Source organism: Gossypium hirsutum, chromosome A06, assembly GCF_007990345.1.
Source record: "Gossypium hirsutum isolate 1008001.06 chromosome A06, Gossypium_hirsutum_v2.1, whole genome shotgun sequence".
NCBI lineage: Eukaryota > Viridiplantae > Streptophyta > Magnoliopsida > Malvales > Malvaceae > Gossypium > Gossypium hirsutum.
In genome coordinates this window covers 80,040,891-80,061,295 of record NC_053429.1, presented here as the reverse complement: position 1 = coordinate 80,061,295, position 20,405 = coordinate 80,040,891, and the positions used below count along the sequence as shown (strand labels likewise).

The 20,405-nt window shown below is 34.9% G+C and overlaps 1 protein-coding gene and 1 pseudogene across 2 annotated transcripts; both read left to right on the top strand.

Moving 5' to 3' along the window:
- The first annotated feature begins 1,410 nt into the window (after positions 1-1,410).
- LOC107962155 (G-type lectin S-receptor-like serine/threonine-protein kinase At1g11410) lies at positions 1,411-5,343 on the top strand. 2 transcript variants are annotated; one of them, XM_016898417.2, is made up of 7 exons: positions 1,411-3,029; positions 3,326-3,451; positions 3,614-3,813; positions 3,905-4,115; positions 4,241-4,478; positions 4,569-4,719; positions 4,802-5,343. In XM_016898417.2, exons 1-7 carry the CDS (start codon positions 1,748-1,750, stop codon positions 5,102-5,104), a joined length of 2,511 nt encoding a protein of 836 aa, XP_016753906.1. In that variant the 5' UTR covers positions 1,411-1,747; the 3' UTR covers positions 5,105-5,343. The 2 variants fall into 2 exon arrangements, with proteins under 2 accessions (XP_016753906.1, XP_016753905.1); XM_016898416.2 differs by having other exon boundaries at positions 3,611-3,813.
- A 1,621-nt stretch (positions 5,344-6,964) lies between these two features.
- LOC107962156 (G-type lectin S-receptor-like serine/threonine-protein kinase RKS1) lies at positions 6,965-10,157 on the top strand (annotated as a pseudogene).
- Positions 10,158-20,405: the final 10,248 nt, after the last annotated feature.

Below are 20,405 nucleotides of genomic sequence, written 5' to 3'. Positions count from 1 at the left end.
TATTGAATAAAAAGCTTGAGAGGGTTCAGAGAGTTTGAGAGAATGATGTGAATGAAAAAAATGAAATTTGAAGGGCTATTTATATGTTAAAGAAAAAATTACAGTTGGGAGATTTTAAAATTTTTTTAAACTATTTGACGCGGTAACGATCAAAAAGCTGTTGTATTTTATCATTAAGGGAAAGCGTGTCCAACTGGACGAGCTCTTCTATCATATGTGTAATTGGGTACGTTTTCATATTCTCTCTCCTAAAACCGACCTATTTCCTTAATTAATTTTAAAACCGACCTAAAGACCATATTAAAAAAAAAGCATATTAATCAAATTTAGCCCAGAAAAATGTAAAGTGGGATATCTCACCAGAGGTTTCTTTGCCCGCAAGGGCTTTTTGTATCATTTGAAATTCTAAGGTGCATCTGCACTACAAATTTTACAAACATCATTTAGTTAGTAGTGGAAAAAAAGAAGAAGAAATATATAGAAAATGGCTTCTCTTACAACCAAATCTCTTTGGGAGGACTACCATGCAACCTACTATTTTTTATTTTTGCCGGAACATATAGAGATAGACATTCTAAGCTAGCCAAAGAATTGTTGGTAAGTATTTTATTTTAAATATATTAATATTTTATTTTAATTTTGTAAAATTATATAAATTTTTAAATAAAATTTTTTATCATAAAATAAAAATACAAATTCCATTTCTAATTTTAAAACTATCTTTTTTATTTTTATCTAAAAATTACACTATCAAATTTAAATTTTTAAAAATAAAATTTTTGTAAGTCCTAAATAATGAACAAATACTATTTTTTTTTCAATTGCACTATTAGTTTTACCTTTTATCTAATAATATCAGTTATTTGTTTGAATTTTTTTTTAATTTGAAATAAATTATAAAATTATTAGTTCCTAAAATTTGTAATTAAATCAAAAGGTGGCCACATGTTGGGTTTTTATATTTTATATTTTAATATTTTTTACGTAAAATATTTAAATGAACAATTAAGAATCATTATGTAAAATAAATCAAATATCTAATGACCAAATTGGAAATTGATGAACATTGTTACGTAAGCATTTTCACACTTCACCTATGATTTAATGTCTTTTTTAGAAAACATAATTTTCATCCTTTTACCCACCAAAGGTTACAATCAGTTTTCAGCGTAAAATAATAAAATATCATCTGGGACAGCCAGATTAGTGCTCATGATAAGCAAAAAAAGCTGCTATCAAAACTCAGCCATACGGCTGCTAATTTCATTTTCGTTTCATTAAATTTGGTGGTCCAAAGCTTTCTTATAGCCAAATGAAGGATTACGACTTTTGGTGCTTAGATTTCCTATGCGTAAAGGCATGCATTGGTGTGAGTTAAAAGCCAAAACGTCCGGTGCAAATGTTTAGAGCAATGATTGCTGTTTGGGTGGAACTAATTCCTCCACCAAGGTTGAAATTTGGGAAGTGCTAGCCATTTTCACAACTTTAAAGATCACAGAACTGGCATGACAAGCAAACCGACAACAAATTTCCAGCGATAAACTTTTCACCTTTCTATTTCTTCGATTTTGAAAAGTATAAAAGGTGGCATTGTCACACCAATGCTTGACATAGTCCGTCAGATTTAGGGGTTCCACTTATTAATGAGATCCCAACTACTCCATCAATTTATAATATATACTCCATCAATTTATAATATATATATCTTTCTTCTGTCTGAACACATTAATCATAGACCGAACCAGTGATGGATCATGTTAAATGGCTTATTAGCGTGCTGCTTCTTTTGTTTCTTACCCATCTCTGCATTTCTACCGACACCATAACACTAGATCACTTCATCAAAGATAATCAAGTCATAGTTTCTAGTGGCAAGATTTTCGCTCTAGGATTTTTCAGCCCTGGCAGTTCAAGGAATCGATATGTTGGCATCTGGTATCATCAGATTCCAGAGAAAACAGTTGTTTGGGTGGCCAACAGGGAGAGTCCCATTAAAGATAACTCAGGGATCCTCAGAATCGATAGCCAAGGAAATCTTGCACTGTTCCAGAGAAACCAAACACTTCCTGTCTGGTCTACAAACGTGTCCATCACAGGCACTAGGAATTCCATTGCTCTAATTTTGGATTCGGGAAACCTTGTTTTGCTTCAAAATGATACCAGAAGGGCGGTACTGTGGGAGAGTTTTGATTATCCTACAAACAGTATGCTTCCGTTTATGAAACTTGGGTGGAGTTTCAGAACAGGTGTGGATCGAGTCTTGACGTCTTGGAAGTCTCCCGATGATCCTGGGATTGGAAACTATTCCTACCGGATCAACCCGAGCGGCTTCCCTCAACTGTATTTGTACAAGGGTTCCGCCCCTTGGTGGCGAACCGGGTCATGGACCGGGCAAAGATGGAGTGGTGTACCTGAAATGACAAGCAGCTACATATTTAATGTTTCTTTTGTCAACACTCCAGATGAAGTATCGATCACGTATGGGGTGAAGAAGGCCTCTTTCATCACAAGAATGATAACGAACGAAACAGGGATTCAACAAAGGTTCACATGGAACAACCAAGCGCGACATTGGATTGGGTTCTGGTCGGCCCCAAAGGATCAGTGTGATTTTTACGGGCATTGTGGGCCGAATGGTTACTGCAACCCCGATCACCCGGATGATTTCGAGTGCACGTGTTTCCCAGGCTTTAAACCCAAGTCATCCGAAGCATGGTTTATAAGAGACGGGGCAGGAGGATGCGTGAGGAAACCTGGTATCTCCACGTGCCAAAAAGGGGAAGGGTTCGTCAAGGTGCCACGTCTGAAGGTACCAGACACTTCGGCGGCACATATAGACATGAGTATGGGATTGAAACAATGCGAGAACGAGTGCTTGAGAAATTGTTCGTGCGTGGCTTATGCTAGTGCATACGCGGAGATCAACGGAGGGATTGGCTGCTTGACTTGGCACGGGGATTTGATTGATGCTAGAACATATGCAGATGCGGGACAAGATCTATACATACGTGTGGATGCCAGTGAACTAGGTACCTGCCCTACACATTCAAATTCAATTCTCTGTTTGCGTCCAACATCTACTCTTAAAATATCTCTGGTCCTTTTCCCTATTAAACGTTTCCCCACATCTGGGCGAAAATGTTTTACGCTACGTGGCCTTGTTTGTGTCAAAACACTCGTAAGAACTGTATAACTATGGTTAGGCCATGCTTGTTTAATTAATGGTAAAAATTTATGAGTGGATACAAGAATTACCTTCAGAATAAACTGGTTTCTTCCATTTACATTAATATATAAAAAACTAATCATATCCCCATCTTGTTAGCTCGGTTTACAAAGAAGGGCCTCTTTCGAAAGAAGGGGGTGCTTGCAGTTACCATAGTTTCTGCTGCTGTATTGTTTCTTATTCTTGTCGCCTTGTTGCGTTGCTTGGTGAGAAGACTCAGAAGAGGTACGTACATCTTTTCCACTGTTTTTATTTGTCAAAACCGTTTATTTTTCCCGTCTTAATCATGCCAATTAAGATTTTCGCTACTAAATAGACCACTTGCCTTTGTGGAGAGTGGAGACTAGAAATTGGTTTAATCATGATATTTATTGTGTTTAACAGCAGAAAGAAGAAGAAAAAGTAAAAATGCGTTCAGTTTTACAAGTTCATCGTTGTTCGAAGATTCAGTAGGTGAAAAGGACATCGATGAGAGTAGAAGAAATGGAGATTTACCCTTCTTTGATTTCAGCACCATAGCTAAAGCCACCAATAATTTCTCATCTGATAACAAACTTGGACAAGGTGGCTTTGGTGCTGTTTACAAGGTAATCTCTTAGCAAATAATTATACACACGTCGACCTGCAATGGAACTCCTATTAGTCCATTCCTGAATGGAATTTTCTTTGTATTTGTAGGGTGTGCTCATCAATGGAAAAGAAATAGCAGTGAAAAGATTATCAAAGTACTCAGGTCAGGGAGTAGAAGAGTTTAAGAATGAAATTGTGCTAATTGCAAAGCTTCAGCATAGGAATCTGGTAAAGATGCTGGGATGTTGCATTCAGGGTGAAGAGAAGATGTTAATCTATGAATTTTTACCAAATAAAAGCTTAGACTCTATCGTTTTCAGTACGTTTTTCTTTCTTTCTCATATGCTATTGGAAACATCACTTTTAAATCATTGAATACTTAAGCCAAATACTGCAATTTTAAGTTATGCAATGATTCCTTTTCAAAACTGATTTTGGATCCAGATGAATCAAAAAGTTCAATGTTGGATTGGAAAAAGCGTATAGAAATAATTTGTGGGATTGCTCGCGGGATCTTGTATCTTCACCAGGATTCAAGGTTAAGAATCATTCATAGAGATCTGAAGGCAAGCAATGTGTTACTAGATGCTGCAATGAATCCGAAAATTTCAGATTTTGGCATGGCCAGAATATTTGGAAGAGATGAGATTGAAGGAGATACTAAACGTGTTGTTGGAACATAGTAAGCATTCTATATGCAAAGGTTGGATAAAACTTCTGCTACTGGTTACAAACGAGTTCTTACAGTTTCCCTTTTGTTATATGAATTTAGTGGTTACATGTCACCGGAGTATGCAATGCATGGGCACTTCTCCATAAAATCCGATGTTTATAGCTTTGGAGTCCTGTTGTTAGAGATTATCACCGGAAAAAAGAACAGCAGTTATTTTCCTGATAGTCCCTCTTCAAGTCTGGTTGGATATGTAAGTAACCACATTTAAAGCACAATTTATGAGCAATTAACTCAAAATTTTCCACTCAAATAATGATTCAACCTTTTTTCAGGTTTGGGAGTTATGGAAAGAAGACAGAGCGATTGAAATAATTGACTCGGTATTCGGTGATTCGTATAGTGCCAATGAATTTTTGAAATGCATTCAGATCGGGCTATTGTGTGTACAAGAACATGCAACAGATCGACCAATGATGTCTACAGTTGTGTTTATGTTGAGCAACGAAACAGCTCTTCCATCTCCAAAACAACCTGCATTTACAGTAAAGACAAGTCACAAAGGCGACGAGATATTGAATAGTGAACGAACTGAATCTACAAATGATGTGACCCTCTCTATGGTTCAAGCTCGCTAGAACTTCAGCCATCTCTGTTTTTCTTTTCTTTTTTTAATTATCGAACTTTGTTTAAAGTTAATGTAACTACTTTTGGCTACGATGTATACTGCTGGAAACTACATATGTAATTATCTCGTAATAAAGTTATTGTCCTCTGTAAAAAAGAAAATTTAAAGTAGACAACTAAAAGCAAGGAAAACTATCATTTGCAAGAACCTTCATTGGTTTAGGTTTATATGTTAGAGTTATGACATTTTATATGCTGATCTAGCTCGGGACATCATCGCATGATGATCTAATCTTTAGAAATATCTCGATGTCTTAGTGTAAGCTTGGATGCAATATTTGCTTTAATTGTATCTGGTCTCATCATAATCCACATAGGTAAGTGATATATATATTTTTTACAAAACATCAATTTCACATCTTAATAAAATGTTTAAACCAATTTTCAACATTTACAAAGTTTCAACAAATTTTAAAAATAATTTCAAATCATTTCTCAAGTTTGGATATACTCAAAACATTAAATTGAGTCTTGGGATTTAAACTGATTAAAAACACAAGTTGCATCTGGGCAAGGCTTGAAATTTAGCCTACTTATTATTGGCCTTTAGCTATTTACTTGCAAATCTTGAGACTTGACTTATTATAACTTTTTAGCTATTGACTTGCAAGTCTCAATACGGCTAAGTTTTAGGACTTAATACAGAGAACCTCAAAATTAGTTAAAAAATACTTTTAAATCATCCCAAACATTATCATATTATATTCATGAGTTTCAAATTATTTTAAAACTATTTTAAACTTCATTCAAGCACAAACTCATCCCATAAACATGGTTATGCCAATTAAAAAATCAAGTCTTAACTAAGTAGAAAATTCCATCATGATTTCAAGTAACACATGAGAACATAGGCCAATGTAATTAGAAACACCTCAACTATCCTAAGCTTTTATGTACATTCCAATGCATTAACATAAGCTAATATAGATCAATAACTTTACAATCTTCAAATTTGGTACAATGATGTAATCCTATCAATAAATAAATTTAAGTTTTTCACAAAGTCTTATTACTTACACATTTTAAACAACTAATAAAAATTTAATTCCTCTTACTTATCAGTTCTTCATTAAAACTCAAATACTCAAATATAATTTACTTTATTTATTTAGATCATCACCGCTTGTTATATTTTATTTAATTCTTTAACTAGCATTCATTTATATTATACCATTCTTAATTTTGTCCCGGTACATATACATTTTTCACCAATAATCAAAATAACCTACAATACATTCTAAAAAATAATCAAAATAATAATATTTTGAAAAAAAAAATTGACTTGACTCATAAACATGCAGGAGAAAACAATAGTTAAATCACTATTAAAATTTTCAAAGTCATTTGACCCAAATCGAGTAGAAATTGAAAGACTTTTGATGCTTGATGGTTGAACTCATTAGATATCCCTAATATTGCAAGAGAAAATATTAAATTTTCAAGTAGGAGGGGAAAATGGTGGCTATAATTGTTTTCACATACCAATTAACAAGATTGAAATTGAATGTTTCTAAAATCTAATTATGGAAGATAAAATAATCGTCAACCAGTTACGCGTATTAAATTTTCAGAACAGAACATTTGTAAGACGGAGTTTAGATATTGACTTGCCTTGACTCGGTAATCTCTCAACGGTTGAGCCAAACGGAAATAAATGCTTAAGAGATTAACACCACTCATTGAAAATCCCCAGCAATTAACGTAATGGGACCATCCACTTTTCAATGCGACACTGAGATCCCAACTGCTCTCTTCAGCAATTCAATATATATCATTGTTCCGGAACACCCGAAGCATGTACTGAAGCGGTGATGAATCCTGTTTTATGGCTTCTCAAAATACTGCTTATTTTCTTTCTTTCTCACTTATCCTTTTCTTCAGACACCATAACGCAACATCACTTCATTAAAGATAACGATGAAGTGATGGTCTCTAGTGGCAATATTTTTGCACTAGGATTTTTCAGCCCTGGCAGTTCTAGTAATCGATATGTTGGCATCTGGTATTATCAACATCCGGAGAAGACCGTTGTTTGGGTGGCTAACAGAGAGAATCCCATTAATGATACTTCAGGGGTCTTCTCTATCGACCGTCGAGGAAATCTTGTCCTGTTCCAAACAAACCAAACACTTCCTGTCTGGTCCACAAACATTTCCCTCGCAGGCACTAGCAATTGTATTGCTCAAGTTTTGGATTCGGGAAATCTTGTTTTGATTCGCAATGATACCACAAAGGCGGTACTGTGGCAGAGTTTTGACCATCCAACAAATAATTGGCTTTCATTTCAAAAGATTGGGTTGAATCTTAGAACCGGTCTGAACCTAATATATACGTCTTGGAAGTCTACAGATGATCCAGGGGTTGGGAACTATTCCTTCAGGATGAACCCAAACGGGTCTCCTCAGATGTTTTTGTACAAGGGTTCGACTCCATGGTGGCGAAGCGGACCTTGGACCGGACAAAGATGGAGTGGTATACCTCAAATGACACAGAACTTCATATTTAAAGATACATTTGTCAACACTGGTTATGAAGTATCGTTCTCTTCTGATGTGAGAAATAGCTCCATCATATCAAGAACGCTAGCGAAGGAAACAGGAGTTTTGCAAAGAGAATCATGGAACAATGAAGCGCAACGTTGGATTGTTTTTTATTCGGCTCCAACGGAACTGTGTGATTTTTACGGGCATTGTGGGCCAAATGGTTACTGTAACCCTTATCTCGCAGGTGCTTTCGAATGTACATGTTTCCCAGGATTCCAACCCAAATCACCCGAAGGATGGTTCATAGGAGATTGGACAGGAGGATGCGTGAGGAAGCGAGGTATCTCCATGTGTGGAAATGGAGAAGGGTTCGTCAAGTTTCCACATGCGAAGGTGCCTGACACTTCTGCGGCAGTTGTAAACATGAGTATAGGATTGAAACAATGCAAGGAAAAGTGCTTGAGAAATTGTTCTTGCATGGCTTATGCTAGTGCAAACTCAGAGACTGGAAGAGGGATTGGCTGCTTGACTTGGCATGGAGATTTGATGGATGCGAGGTAATATACCTATACGGGACAAGACCTATACATACGAGTGGATAAAAATGAGATAGGTAAGCACTAAATATAATGAATGGGTTATTTTTAGGTGCACCTTAGAAAGAAAAAGTAAGAGTTATTATTAGGATAATTACATTCATTTATTTATGCTGATTTTAAAATATAACTATATAATTGATATATTTATAGTGCATAACTTAGTTATACATAACTTGACACCTATTAATTAATTATATGAGTATCAACTTTGACCATATTTCATTTTAATCCTAAATAAAAGTATTGATCTCTTTAAAAGATTTTTATTTACTCTCGTGGTGTTGTTTTTTTTTTTTCTGTGTTCTAATTTTTAATTGATTTCTTTCGTATGCAATCATATGTGCAACATGTTAGCTCGGTATACAAAGAAAGGTCTACTTCACAACAGGGGAGTGCTTGCGATTATAATAGTTTCTTTGCCTGTAGTGTTTCTCATACTAATGGCCCTTTCGCGTTGCTTTCTAAGAAGGCAAAGAAGAGGTGTGTCTCACACTTTTTCTGTACTAGTTTTTTTATTCAAATTTTAATCGTTGCCATAGGATATAATTTGCAATTGAATTGACAGCAGGAAGAGCAAGAAAAAGAAAAAATATCTTTAGCTTTACCTCATTCAAAGACTCTTTAGGTGAAAGAGAGATTGATGAGAGCAGAAGAAATGGAGATTTACCCTATTTTGATTTGGGCACCATAGCTGCTACCACTAATAATTTCTCTTCTGATAATAAACTTGGGCAAGGTGGCTTTGGCCCTGTCTACAAGGTAGTTTTTCTCTAAAAAAAACATGTGGACGTGCAATAAAACTCCTTATCTGTACTTAAAGGAAAATTCTTTGTATTTGCAGGGAGTGCTCTTAAATGGAAAAGAAATAGCAGTGAAAAGACTATCAATCAAATTCCTCAAGTCAGGGACTACAAGAGTTTAAGAATGAAATTGTGCTAATTGCAAAACTTCAGCATAGGAATCTCGTAAGGATACTAGGATGTTGCGTTGAGGGTGAAGAGAAGATGTTAATCTATGAATTTTTACCAAATAAAAGCTTAGATTTTATCATTTTCGGTATGTCTTCTTTCAAATTGTTGATTCCTTATGCTAACAACTTTTGTTTTAAGTTATGCATGATTCCTTTTAAAATTTGACTTTTGATTTTAGATGACTCAAAAAGATCACTATTGGATTGGAAAAAGCGTTTGGAAATTATCTGTGGGATTGCCCGAGGAATGTTGTATCTCCACCATGATTCCAGGTTAAGAGTCATTCATAGGGATTTGAAAGCGAGCAATGTATTACTTGATGATGCAATGAATCCGAAAATTTCTGATTTCGGCATGGCTAGAATATTTGGAGGAGACCAAATGGAAGGGGATACCAGACGTGTAGTTGGAACATAGTAAGAATTCGGTATGCTAAGTTTGGAGAAAACTGCTATAGGTTTCAAACTTGTTCTTACTATTTCATTTTTGTTGTATGATTTTAGTGGTTACATGTCGCCTGAATATGAAATGCATGGACACTTTTCAATGAAATTGTTGAAAGCTGGACTGTAATGCAACATGGAGCCAGAAGCATGCTACTGTCGAGACCAGCAGCTATCGAGCTCAGCTCATTTTGCTTGGCGCGCACGAATGGTTTTTGGACCAAATGAAGCAACTGACATTGCTGTTTTGTTTTGATGTAATTTAGTTCAATTTAATTGTAACTAGCTTTAATAGTTAGCAAGATTAAGTTAGTGATTAGATAGCTGATGTAAAAGCTGATATGGCAGCTCATTTTGTATTTGACTTAAACTTACATTGGTTGTAAATTAGTGGAGGCAGTTAGATTAGTAGGTAACTGTCAAATGAACAAATTGTAACTCCTTTTATTTCAAATTTTGAATGAAAAAAATGAAAAATGTTCAGTTACAATTCTTGTTGTACATTCAAGTTTCTTTCTTGCTGCTCTGCTTGTTTTCTCTTTTCTGCTTCGATTACTCTTGCTTCTGCTTGCAAATCTCTTTGTTGCATACTGCCATTGTTCCAACAAATGGTATCAGAGCTGATGAAGACACCTGTTGAAGACAATATGCAAAGATGTGAGTCTGTCAAAGGTGTGAGTTCAGCAACATGTGGAAGCTCAATGTGTGTTGTATAGTTGCAAGCCAAAATGGCAGAATGAAGGCAAGCAACTATACTCGGGAACTGTTTGTGCAAGAAGAAACAAGTTGTCAACCAAGGCTGTGAAGGAGGAGAATACTCCATTTGGTGAACAAATCTCTGGCACAAAAGACTGGGATAGTCAAGTGTGTAAGTCAGATTTGTTGTTTGTGAATGAGGTCAAGGTTGAAAATGAATTGGTCAGCTTGAATCAAAGCATCTAAGAGCTGCCAAGTTCAAAAAACTTGATGAATGACTGGTATTTGTAGCATGGAGTCCAAGGAGGAGTGTTGGAAATTGGCCATCCATGCTACTGTTATGTTTTTGTTGAGTGCATACGGCTTGTATGCATGCTGCATGCTGCAGCAACATGTTGACTGTTGTAGTTGCAATTTAGTTTAGTTTGGTTGAAAATGAACTTAGTTATTGATGTTTTGATGGGTTTAGGTGATGATTGAGCTGATAATTCAGCTGATAATTCAGCTTATTGATGTGTACAAGTAATGCTTAGTAAGTCCCTAGGCTACTAAGTAGGAGTAGGTAGTATTTGGTAATGTGTTTTATCTATAAATGTATTGTTTTTCTAACTGAATGAATGAGCTAAACGAGCTGAAGCCATAGCTCCCTTGCTGCACATTTGTGAGCAAGTAAAAATACTGTCATGTTCTGTCCTGTATTTCTTCCTCTGCTCCGTTCCTCTGCTGTCAAAAATCCCCAACAATAGCTAAAAAGCTTGAACTTCAAGCATTTTTCCTTCATATTTTATCCGGGTATAATACGTTGCTGCTGGTGCTCTGTTTGAAATCCTTACTTTACCCGGTTAAAGTGTGTCAAAAACCCAATAAATGGTATCATGAGCCCGAGTCTTTGAGGGGCCTTTGCTTGCATTCTGTTGATTTCAATTTAAAATCTACAGCAAAGCTTAAAACTAAAAAGGATCGAAGCACTTAAACTCAGTCTAGCAAGATGAGTTTCACTCCACCACCTCCACCAGTGTTCACTGGAGAAAACTATCACATTTGGATAGTTAAAATGAAGACTTATCTTCAGGCATACGATCTTTGGAGTGTGATTGAGAATGATGCTGAACCACCTCCATTGAGAGCCAATCCCACCATAGCACAGAAGAGGCAGCATGCTGAGGAGCGAGCCAAGAAGCATAAGGCTATGGCCTGCTTGCAAAATGGAGTCTCTGATGTGATATTCACTCGCATCATGGCCTGTGACTCACCAAAACAGGCCTGGGAGAAGCTGAAGGAGGAGTTCATGGGGACTGACAAGACAAGGCAACAGCAAGTGATCAACCTCAGGAGAGATTTTGAAAATTTGAGGATGAAGGAGTCTGAGACCATCAAGCAGTACTCAGACAGGATAATGGCCATTGTCAACAGCATTAGGCTCCTGGGAGTGGACTTCACAGAGAGCAGAGTTGTTGAAAAGGTCATTACAACTCTCCCTAAGAAATTTGAGTCTAAAATCTCTTCACTTGAGGACTCGAGGGACTTATCAGCCATTTCATTATCTGAGCTGATAAACTCCCTGTATGCACTTGAGCAAAGGAGGGCAAATAGGCAGAAGGAGAATCCTGAAGCTGCTTTCCAGGCTAAAGCCAGTGAAGGCTCAAGTATGAGTGCAAAAAGCAAGAAGCCTTGGCACAATAGAAAGGCCAAGTCAGGAAGAGATGAAGCAAAAAGGGTGTTTCCACCATGTGTTCACTGCAAGAAGACAACACATTCAGAAAAATATTGCTGGTTTAGGCCAGATATTCAGTGCAGAAAGTGCAAGCAGTTTGGTCATGTAGAGAAGGTGTGCAAGGGCAAACCAATGGAGGTTGCTCTACAACAAGCTAGACCAGCTGAGGACATGCAAGCTCAGAAGGAGCATGTGTTTACAGCAACCTGTTTTGTTGGCACAACAAAAACTAGCAATGATTGGCTACTAGACAGTGGCTGCTCACACCATATGGCAGCAGATGAGAAGTTGTTCAAGGGCTTAGACAGAAGCTTCCACTCTAGGATCAGAATTGGAGATGGCAAGCTGATTGAGGCTAAGGGCAAGGGCAGTGTGCTGGTTAGCACTGGTTCAGGTAACAAGCTGATCTCAGATGTGCTTTTTGTACCTGACTTAGACCAGAATTTGCTTAGTGTAGGCCAATTAGTTGAAAAGGGCTATACATTGGTTTTTAAGGATGGTTGCTGTACTGTTCAAGACATGAATGGTCTGGAGTTAATCTTAGTCTCCATGACCGATAGATGCTTCATGCTGGATGTTAGCCAAGTAGAAAGAAAGGCATACACCAGCCTTGCTGACAGCACTAACTTGTGGCATAAGAGACTACGCCATGCCAATTTCAGATCGCTTGATCTGCTACATAGGCTGAATTTGGTTGATTACATTTCAAAAGTTAAGGTTAGTGGGAATGTTTGTGAGGTTTGTCAGCTTGGTAAGCAGGCTAGACTGCCTTTTCCTACTGACAGTGCTTGGAGAGCTCAAAACAAGCTAGAATTGGTGCACTCTGATGTTTGTGGTCCTATGAGAACACCTTCAATTAGTGAGAACAGGTACTTTGCCCTGTTTATAGATGATTTAACAAGGTTGTGCTGGGTCTACTTCTTGAGGGAAAAGTTAGAAGTGTTTGAAGCCTTCTGTAAATTCAAGGTTTATGCTGAAAATCAGTCAGGCTGCAAAATTAGAGCTTTGAGGACTGATAATGGCTCTGAATATATGTCTGAGAGATTTCAGAAGCTTTGTGACAGTGCTGGGATTCATCATCAGCTCACAACAGTCTATATTCCTCAACAGAATGGAGTCTGTGAGAGGAAGAATAGGACTGTGCTGAACATGGCCAGGTGCCTCTTGTTTCAAGGCAAGCTTCCAAGTCAGTTTTGGGCTGAGGCAGTTAACACCTCAGTGTATCTGCTCAATAGACTGCCAACTAGGGCAGTCAAGGATAAGACTCCTTATGAGGCTTGGCATAGAGTTAAACCTGTAGTAACACACTTGAAAGTGTTTGGTTGTGTGTGTTATGCTCTTGTTCCAGTGGAAAAGAGAACCAAGCTCGAGAGCAGGGCCACTCCAGGAATCTTTGTTGGCTATAGCAGCAACAAGAAGGGCTATAGAGTTTATGATCCTATAGCAAAGAAAGTCATAGTCAGCAGGGATGTAAAATTTGATGAAGAAAAGGTGTGGAATTGGAATGGTGCTGAAGCTAACATGTTTGAAATGGACCAGTTGGACTTGGTTGCTGAGCCTACAGAAGAGGGACCAAATGATGATGCTGTTGATGATGCACCAATGAGGGGCACTAGAACTTTGGCTGATGTCTATCAGAGGTGCAGTGTTGCTGTGATTGAGCCTACAGACTTTGAAGAAGCTGCCAGAGATAGGAACTGGCTGAAAGCCATGGAGGTTGAGTTAGAAATGATTAACAAGAATCAGACATGGAAGTTAGTGAGCAGACCAGAACACAGGAAGGTCATAGGGGTCAAATGGGTGTACAGGGCCAAGTACAATGCTGATGGCTCACTGAACAAACACAAGGCCAGGCTTGTGGTGAAGGGTTACAGTCAACAGTATGGTGTGGACTTCTTGGAGACTTTTGCTCCAGTGGCAAGACTGGACACAATCAAGCTACTGTTTGCTTTAGCAGCTCAGAAGCAGTGGAAAGTTCACCAATTGGATGTCAAATCAGCATTCCTGAATGGTTTTCTCAAGGAGGAGATCTTCATCGAGCAACCTGAAGGTTTTGAAGTTGTTGGACATGAAGACAAAGTGTACAAGTTGAGAAAGGCTCTCTATGGTCTGAAACAGGCACCAAGGGCCTGGTATGACAGAGTTGATGCTTACCTGACCAAACTTGGATTTGTGAAGAGTATTAGTGAGCCTACTCTATATGTTAAAAGGTCAGAACATGAAACCTTGCTGATTGTCTCCTTGTATGTGGATGATTTGCTTGTGACAGGGAGCAAAGTTGAGCTCATTGATGAGTTCAAGGTCCAAATGCAGCAAGTGTTTGAAATGACAAATTTGGGAATCATGACTTACTTTCTTGGCATGGAAGTTCACCAGTCTGATCGAGGTATCTTCATCAGCCAACACTCATTTGCTTTGAAGATCCTAGATAAATTTTGCATGCATAACTGCAAAACAGTCAGCACACCTGTGGCTCAAGGAGAAAAGCTGACTAGCAGTGGTGATCAGCAGAGGGTTGATGAGAGGCACTATCGAAGCCTAGTTGGTTGTCTGTTGTATCTAACAGCAACCAGGCCAGACATCATGTTTGGTGTTAGCCTGTTATCGAGATTCATGCATTGTTGCAATGAGGCACATTTGAAGGCTGCAAAAAGGGTCCTTAGATACATCAAGGGCACTGTTAGCTTTGGTGTAATGTTTAAAAGTGGGAACCAACTGAAACTAGAAGGCTACTCTGACAGTGACTGGGCAGGATCCCTCGATGACATGAAGAGTACCTCAGGATACTTCTTCACACTTGGATCGGGGATGTTTTGCTGGAGTTCAAAAAAGCAGCAAACTGTTGCTCAGTCCACAGCTGAAGCAGAGTACATTGCTGCAGCAGGAACAGTTAATCAGGCCATTTGGCGAAGGAAGCTGCTTCATGACCTTAATGAAACTCAAGATGAAGCAACTGGAATTTGGGTGGATAATCAGTCTGCAGTTGCGATAGCCAAGAACCATGTGTTCCATGGTAAGACTAAGCATTTTAAAATCAAACTGCATTTTGTTAGAGAGGCTGAACAAGCAAAGGAAGTCAGCCTTGTGCATTGCAGCTCAGGGGCACAATTGGCTGACATAATGACCAAGCCTTTAGGGGCTGCTCGATTTGAATCTTTGAGAAGTGCAATTGGAATGTGTTGCATACAGTCCAAGGAGGAGTGTTGAAAGTTGGACTGCAATGCAACATGGAGCCAGAAGCATGCTACTGTCGAGACCAGCAGCTATCGAGCTCAGCTCATTTTGCTTGGCGCGCACGAATGGTTTTTGGACCAAATGAAGCAACTGACATTGCTGTTTTGTTTTGATGTAATTTAGTTCAGTTTAATTGTAACTAGCTTTAATAGTTAGCAAGATTAAGTTAGTGATTAGATAGCTGATGTAAAAGCTGATATGGCAGCTCATTTTGTATTTGACTTAAACTTACATTGGTTGTAAATTAGTGGAGGCAGTTAGATTAGTAGGTAACTGTCAAATGAACAAATTGTAACTCCTTTTATTTCAAATTTTGAATGAAAAAAATGAAAAATGTTCAGTTACAATTCTTGCTGTACATTCAAGTTTCTTTCTTGCTGCTCTGTTTGTTTTCTCTTTTCTGCTTCGATTACTCTTGCTTCTGCTTGCAAATCTCTTTGTTGCATACTGCCATTGTTCCAACAGAAATCCGATGTATATAGCTTTGGCGTCTTGCTGTTAGAGATCATCACTGGAAAAAAGAACCGCAGTTATTTTCCCAATAGTCCGTCGTTGAATATGGTTGGACATGTAAGTAACAAAATTTTTAGTACAATTCTGTAAAAAGTGTTAAAATTAAAACATTCAAATGATTATCCAAACAACGTTATTTCAGGTTTGGGAGTTATGGAAAGAAGACAAAGCCATGGAAGTTGTTGACTCATCATTAGCTGATTCATATTCTACCGATGATATTTTGAAGTGCATTCAAATTGGGCTATTGTGCGTTCAAGAATGTGCAACAAATAGACCAACAATGTTGGCAGTTGTTTTTATGTTGAGTAACGAAACGACTCTTCCATCGCCAGAACAACCTGCATTTATAGCGAAGCAAATTCACAAAAGCGACGAGATATCAATTAGTGGAGGAACTAAGTCTATAAATGAAGTGACAGTCACCATGATTGAAGCTCGGTAGAGATAAAATACAATGTTTTATGCAGTATTATATAATGAAATAATATATTTTTATAATTATTATTATGTTATAGATTATAATAAAATATACATTATTAATAGTTATGTGTAATTTAGTATATTAAAATAGATGTTTATTATTATAATTAGTAAAACATAAAATATTATTAAAAATTTAATATTTTAATAAAATCTTATTTTTATTAAATTACATTTTGAATTGAGCTTAAAATTTTACAAACTGTATTTGAGTATTAAGTTTAATTTCTTTTTATTTTAGACTTGAGATTTGGTTAATTTATTTATTTTAAGTTTGAACTTAGTGTAATATATTTGAGTTTTGAAATAAATATTTTAGAATATGAATATTAAATTTGTAAATTTCATAAAAAAGATAAAAAAAAATTTATTCAACTGTCAATATAATATTATAATAAATAATATTTTTTTTGTTAATTCCTACAATATCATAGAATAATAAAATTTACATACAAAGAACACTTTTAATTACTTTATATAAAAAAACCACTATTAAATATATATAATTTATATTTTATAAGATTGTGTTGCCATTGTATAAAACTACATTAAAATTTGAATTGGTTAGAGTAACACCCCCACTTGATCTGAAATCCAAACTAAAAAAATTTGTAATCTATAATAACACCGACCGTTTAACTTCTCTATCGTTTCCAAGTAGAAGGCTAGTCAACATCTTAGACTCGGTGTTACAGAAAATCAATAAGCGGTTGTGCAATTTAATGAGATTGGTAAGTGAGAAGCCATTTTTCTTGCACATTTGTCATATTCATCTCTATTATTACAAAACTCATATCAATTAGAAAAATTATATTTATTAAAAATTTATAAAAATAGTATTAGAAATTCCATCAATTATCTTTAAATGGCAATATCATGCTCTTTTTTCTTCTTCTTCTTTTACTTTCATAAAAAATCAAAAAATAAATCCAATTAAATAAGAAAAGAAGTACATAAAGCTAATGATCCTGCTGAAATAACTGGGATCAGACAATCTATCCTCCTATATATGGAAAAAAAAAAGAATATGATCCGATTCATGCGGTTTTTACCATTTTAATTCTCTAGTTAAAGAGAGTGATGATTAATAAACTGTTCATAATAGCAAACCCTAAAAAATAATAATCTAGGATTAGTGTTATTTTCTACTAGCAAAAATCTTGCCACTAGAGGTGCATGCAGAAAACAAGCATTCATCATTGGCTCTGTATGGTGAAGGGAGAAGTTGGGATCTGAAAATGTCATTAATAAAGTCAATTACTTTCTGGGGACTTTTAATTTCTAAATATGTAGTAGCCAGTTAACTATTGTTTTCCACTGCTTATGGAGTCAAGTGAAATACGTTTTTCAAAATATTATTATTATTTTGGAATGTGTTAAATTGACATTTATGCATGCGCTTTCAATTCCTTATGAATTTTGGAATATTAAAAGCTTACTATCATTATATTTTATTTACTTCTTGTTTTTAATTTAATGAATTTATATATATTGAAAATTGGAAAAAAGTAGTGAGCAAATTAAAAGAATTTTTATTAACATTGTATTTAAATTACATTACATTACATCTTACCAAAAGCAAATTCAAATAATAATAAACAATAAGGATATTTATAGGTTAATATATATTATAAGTCTCTATATTCTTTGTAAATTTAAAAATTGATCATTATACTTTTTATTTTTAGGAATTTAGTTCATTTACTTTTCAAATTTCAAAGTTCAAGTCCAATTGTTAATATTGTTAAAATTATTTTGTTAAATTGAGCTTAATTAAAACATTATTTTTTTAATTACGCACTACCAACGAATTTCTTTTTTATTTCAAAATTTCACACCAATAAATTTAACAAAAAAAATATTAACGATGTTAACAGTTGGACCTAAATTTTAAATTTTGAAAAGTAAAGTGGCTAAATTCCTAAAAATAAAAGTGCATGGACTAAATTTCGAATTTGCGAAGAGTATAGGGCCCAATGGCATGTTTTAACCATAATCATAATCTAAAACTTAATTTATGACAGAAATATCTATGCTAATATTTAAACCATTGACTAAGTTAGTGTTACAGGCAAACCGATCACAAACTCGATTAAGAAAATTATGAAAATACCATTCTGTGTATAAAATAATTGATATTTAAGAGTATTTATGACAATCAATCAGAATGTTAAAGAATCTAACTACAAAATATCCTAATGGCACTAGGAGTCCAAAAGTGGCTAAACACATACGGTTTGTGTTGCACAGAGGAAGGAATGTGCAACGTGCTTTAACCTACTAAAACAAGAAACAATAAAGTGTTAGAATATGTATAAGAACAATAAAAAGTAAAAAAAAATGAAAACCTAAGACTAAGAAGCAATAAAAATTGCTAAAACCCGAAAACATGAAAAATTGTGAAGCAACTTAACAAACTTCGTTCGAGGTGTTCTCGATTTTCAAAAATCATGAAATTTAAACTGAAGCCTCCTCAAATAATGTAGATCTGATCTGGAAAGTTTAGACAAAAAATTCAATCCACAGAATACTTTTTATTTTTTCTTTTCTTTTCGTATTTTCTTTTTCTGTACTTTTTCGATCACATTTTTTTCGTGGGAAATATTTTTTTATATTGTAATATAGTGCTAAGAATTCGTATTTAAAATTTTAGATCAATTGAAAAATTTTTACCCACTCAAAAATATTTTTTTGAAAAACATTCTGGGTAAAACTGCTTATAGTTTGTTTTGCAATGGAAATCAATTTAGAAATCAACCATGAACACCCAAAATGGCCAAATCTGATACCAGAAGATGAAGAATGATGTGGATGAAAGTGAAAGCAGATCGTAAAGTTTGTCAAAGCCACAAATTTAACCTAGATCTCTAAACGAACGTAAACTGAAACAAGAAACAATGAAAATAGATTAATTGTTACAAAGGAGAGTCAAACGAAATTAAAACAAAAGAAAGATGAATCAGCTAGTAAAGAGTCCAATAGAGAACGAATTAGGGTTTCTTGGATGGAAAGAAACCATCCTTTGACCTTAAGAAAACACCCCAACCAGATCTGGAAAAACAAAACACAAATAGATTTGTTAGAAGTGATTTTAAAGACAAAAGCTATAATAACCCAAAATTCACTGGCATCGGAAAAATGTATTATCGGGCCTCCGCCTTAAAAAACCGAATTCGTAAATATTTATTAGAAATATTTATGAGTCTAGTAGTGTGTTTAATTAGGCTTTAATTAAGTGAATTTAGCTTAATTAGGAGAAATTAGAAAAAAAAGGACTAAATTAAATAAGGGGTAAAAATTTAATTATAGATTAAAATAAAATAAAGGGGATTAAATAGGCAATTATGCCTATTTCATTAGGTGAGGCGGCAAATGGGAAGAAAAATCTTAGATTATATATTATATATAAATATTATTATGGTTTTATATTAAAATTATTATTAAATAAATTAGAATAGTGATAAATGTATGGTAATGATAATAAACATGTGTAAAACACATGAAAATACACTTGTGATATATTTTTATATTTTCTTAAATAATAAGTAAAAAATATTTATTTATTAAAATAAATAAAGACAAGTGTAAGGTGATAATAAAATACAAGTGTGTTAATTAAATATGTACATTTGTAATATATGTATTTAATTTACTTATTATTTAAGTAATAGATATTTGTTATAATTGTATATTATATTATTGTTAAATTAATAAATAAATATAATACAAAGAAAGTAAAAAGGACTAAAAGGGAATTAAACCAAAAGGCGATTAATCCGAGATTTTTTAAGTTTAATATATATTATATTCTTAAATAATAAAGATATTTATTATGTTTTATTATATACTATATATTATATTATTATTATTATATAGAGAGAGTAAAGTAAAGAAAGAAAACAAAGAAATTAAAACAACAGAATAGTAGGGACAAAATAGAGAGAAAGAAGAAAGAAAAAATTTTGGGTTTTTAAGGTTTAAATTTAAATTGGTAAGTCAATTTAAGTCCTTTTCTTGTAATTTTTGAGTTTTTATGAACCTAGAACAAAATATTATTAAGTATATGCTGAAAATTTTGGAAGTCATTAAATTTTTTTTTTGCACAATTTACTAGGT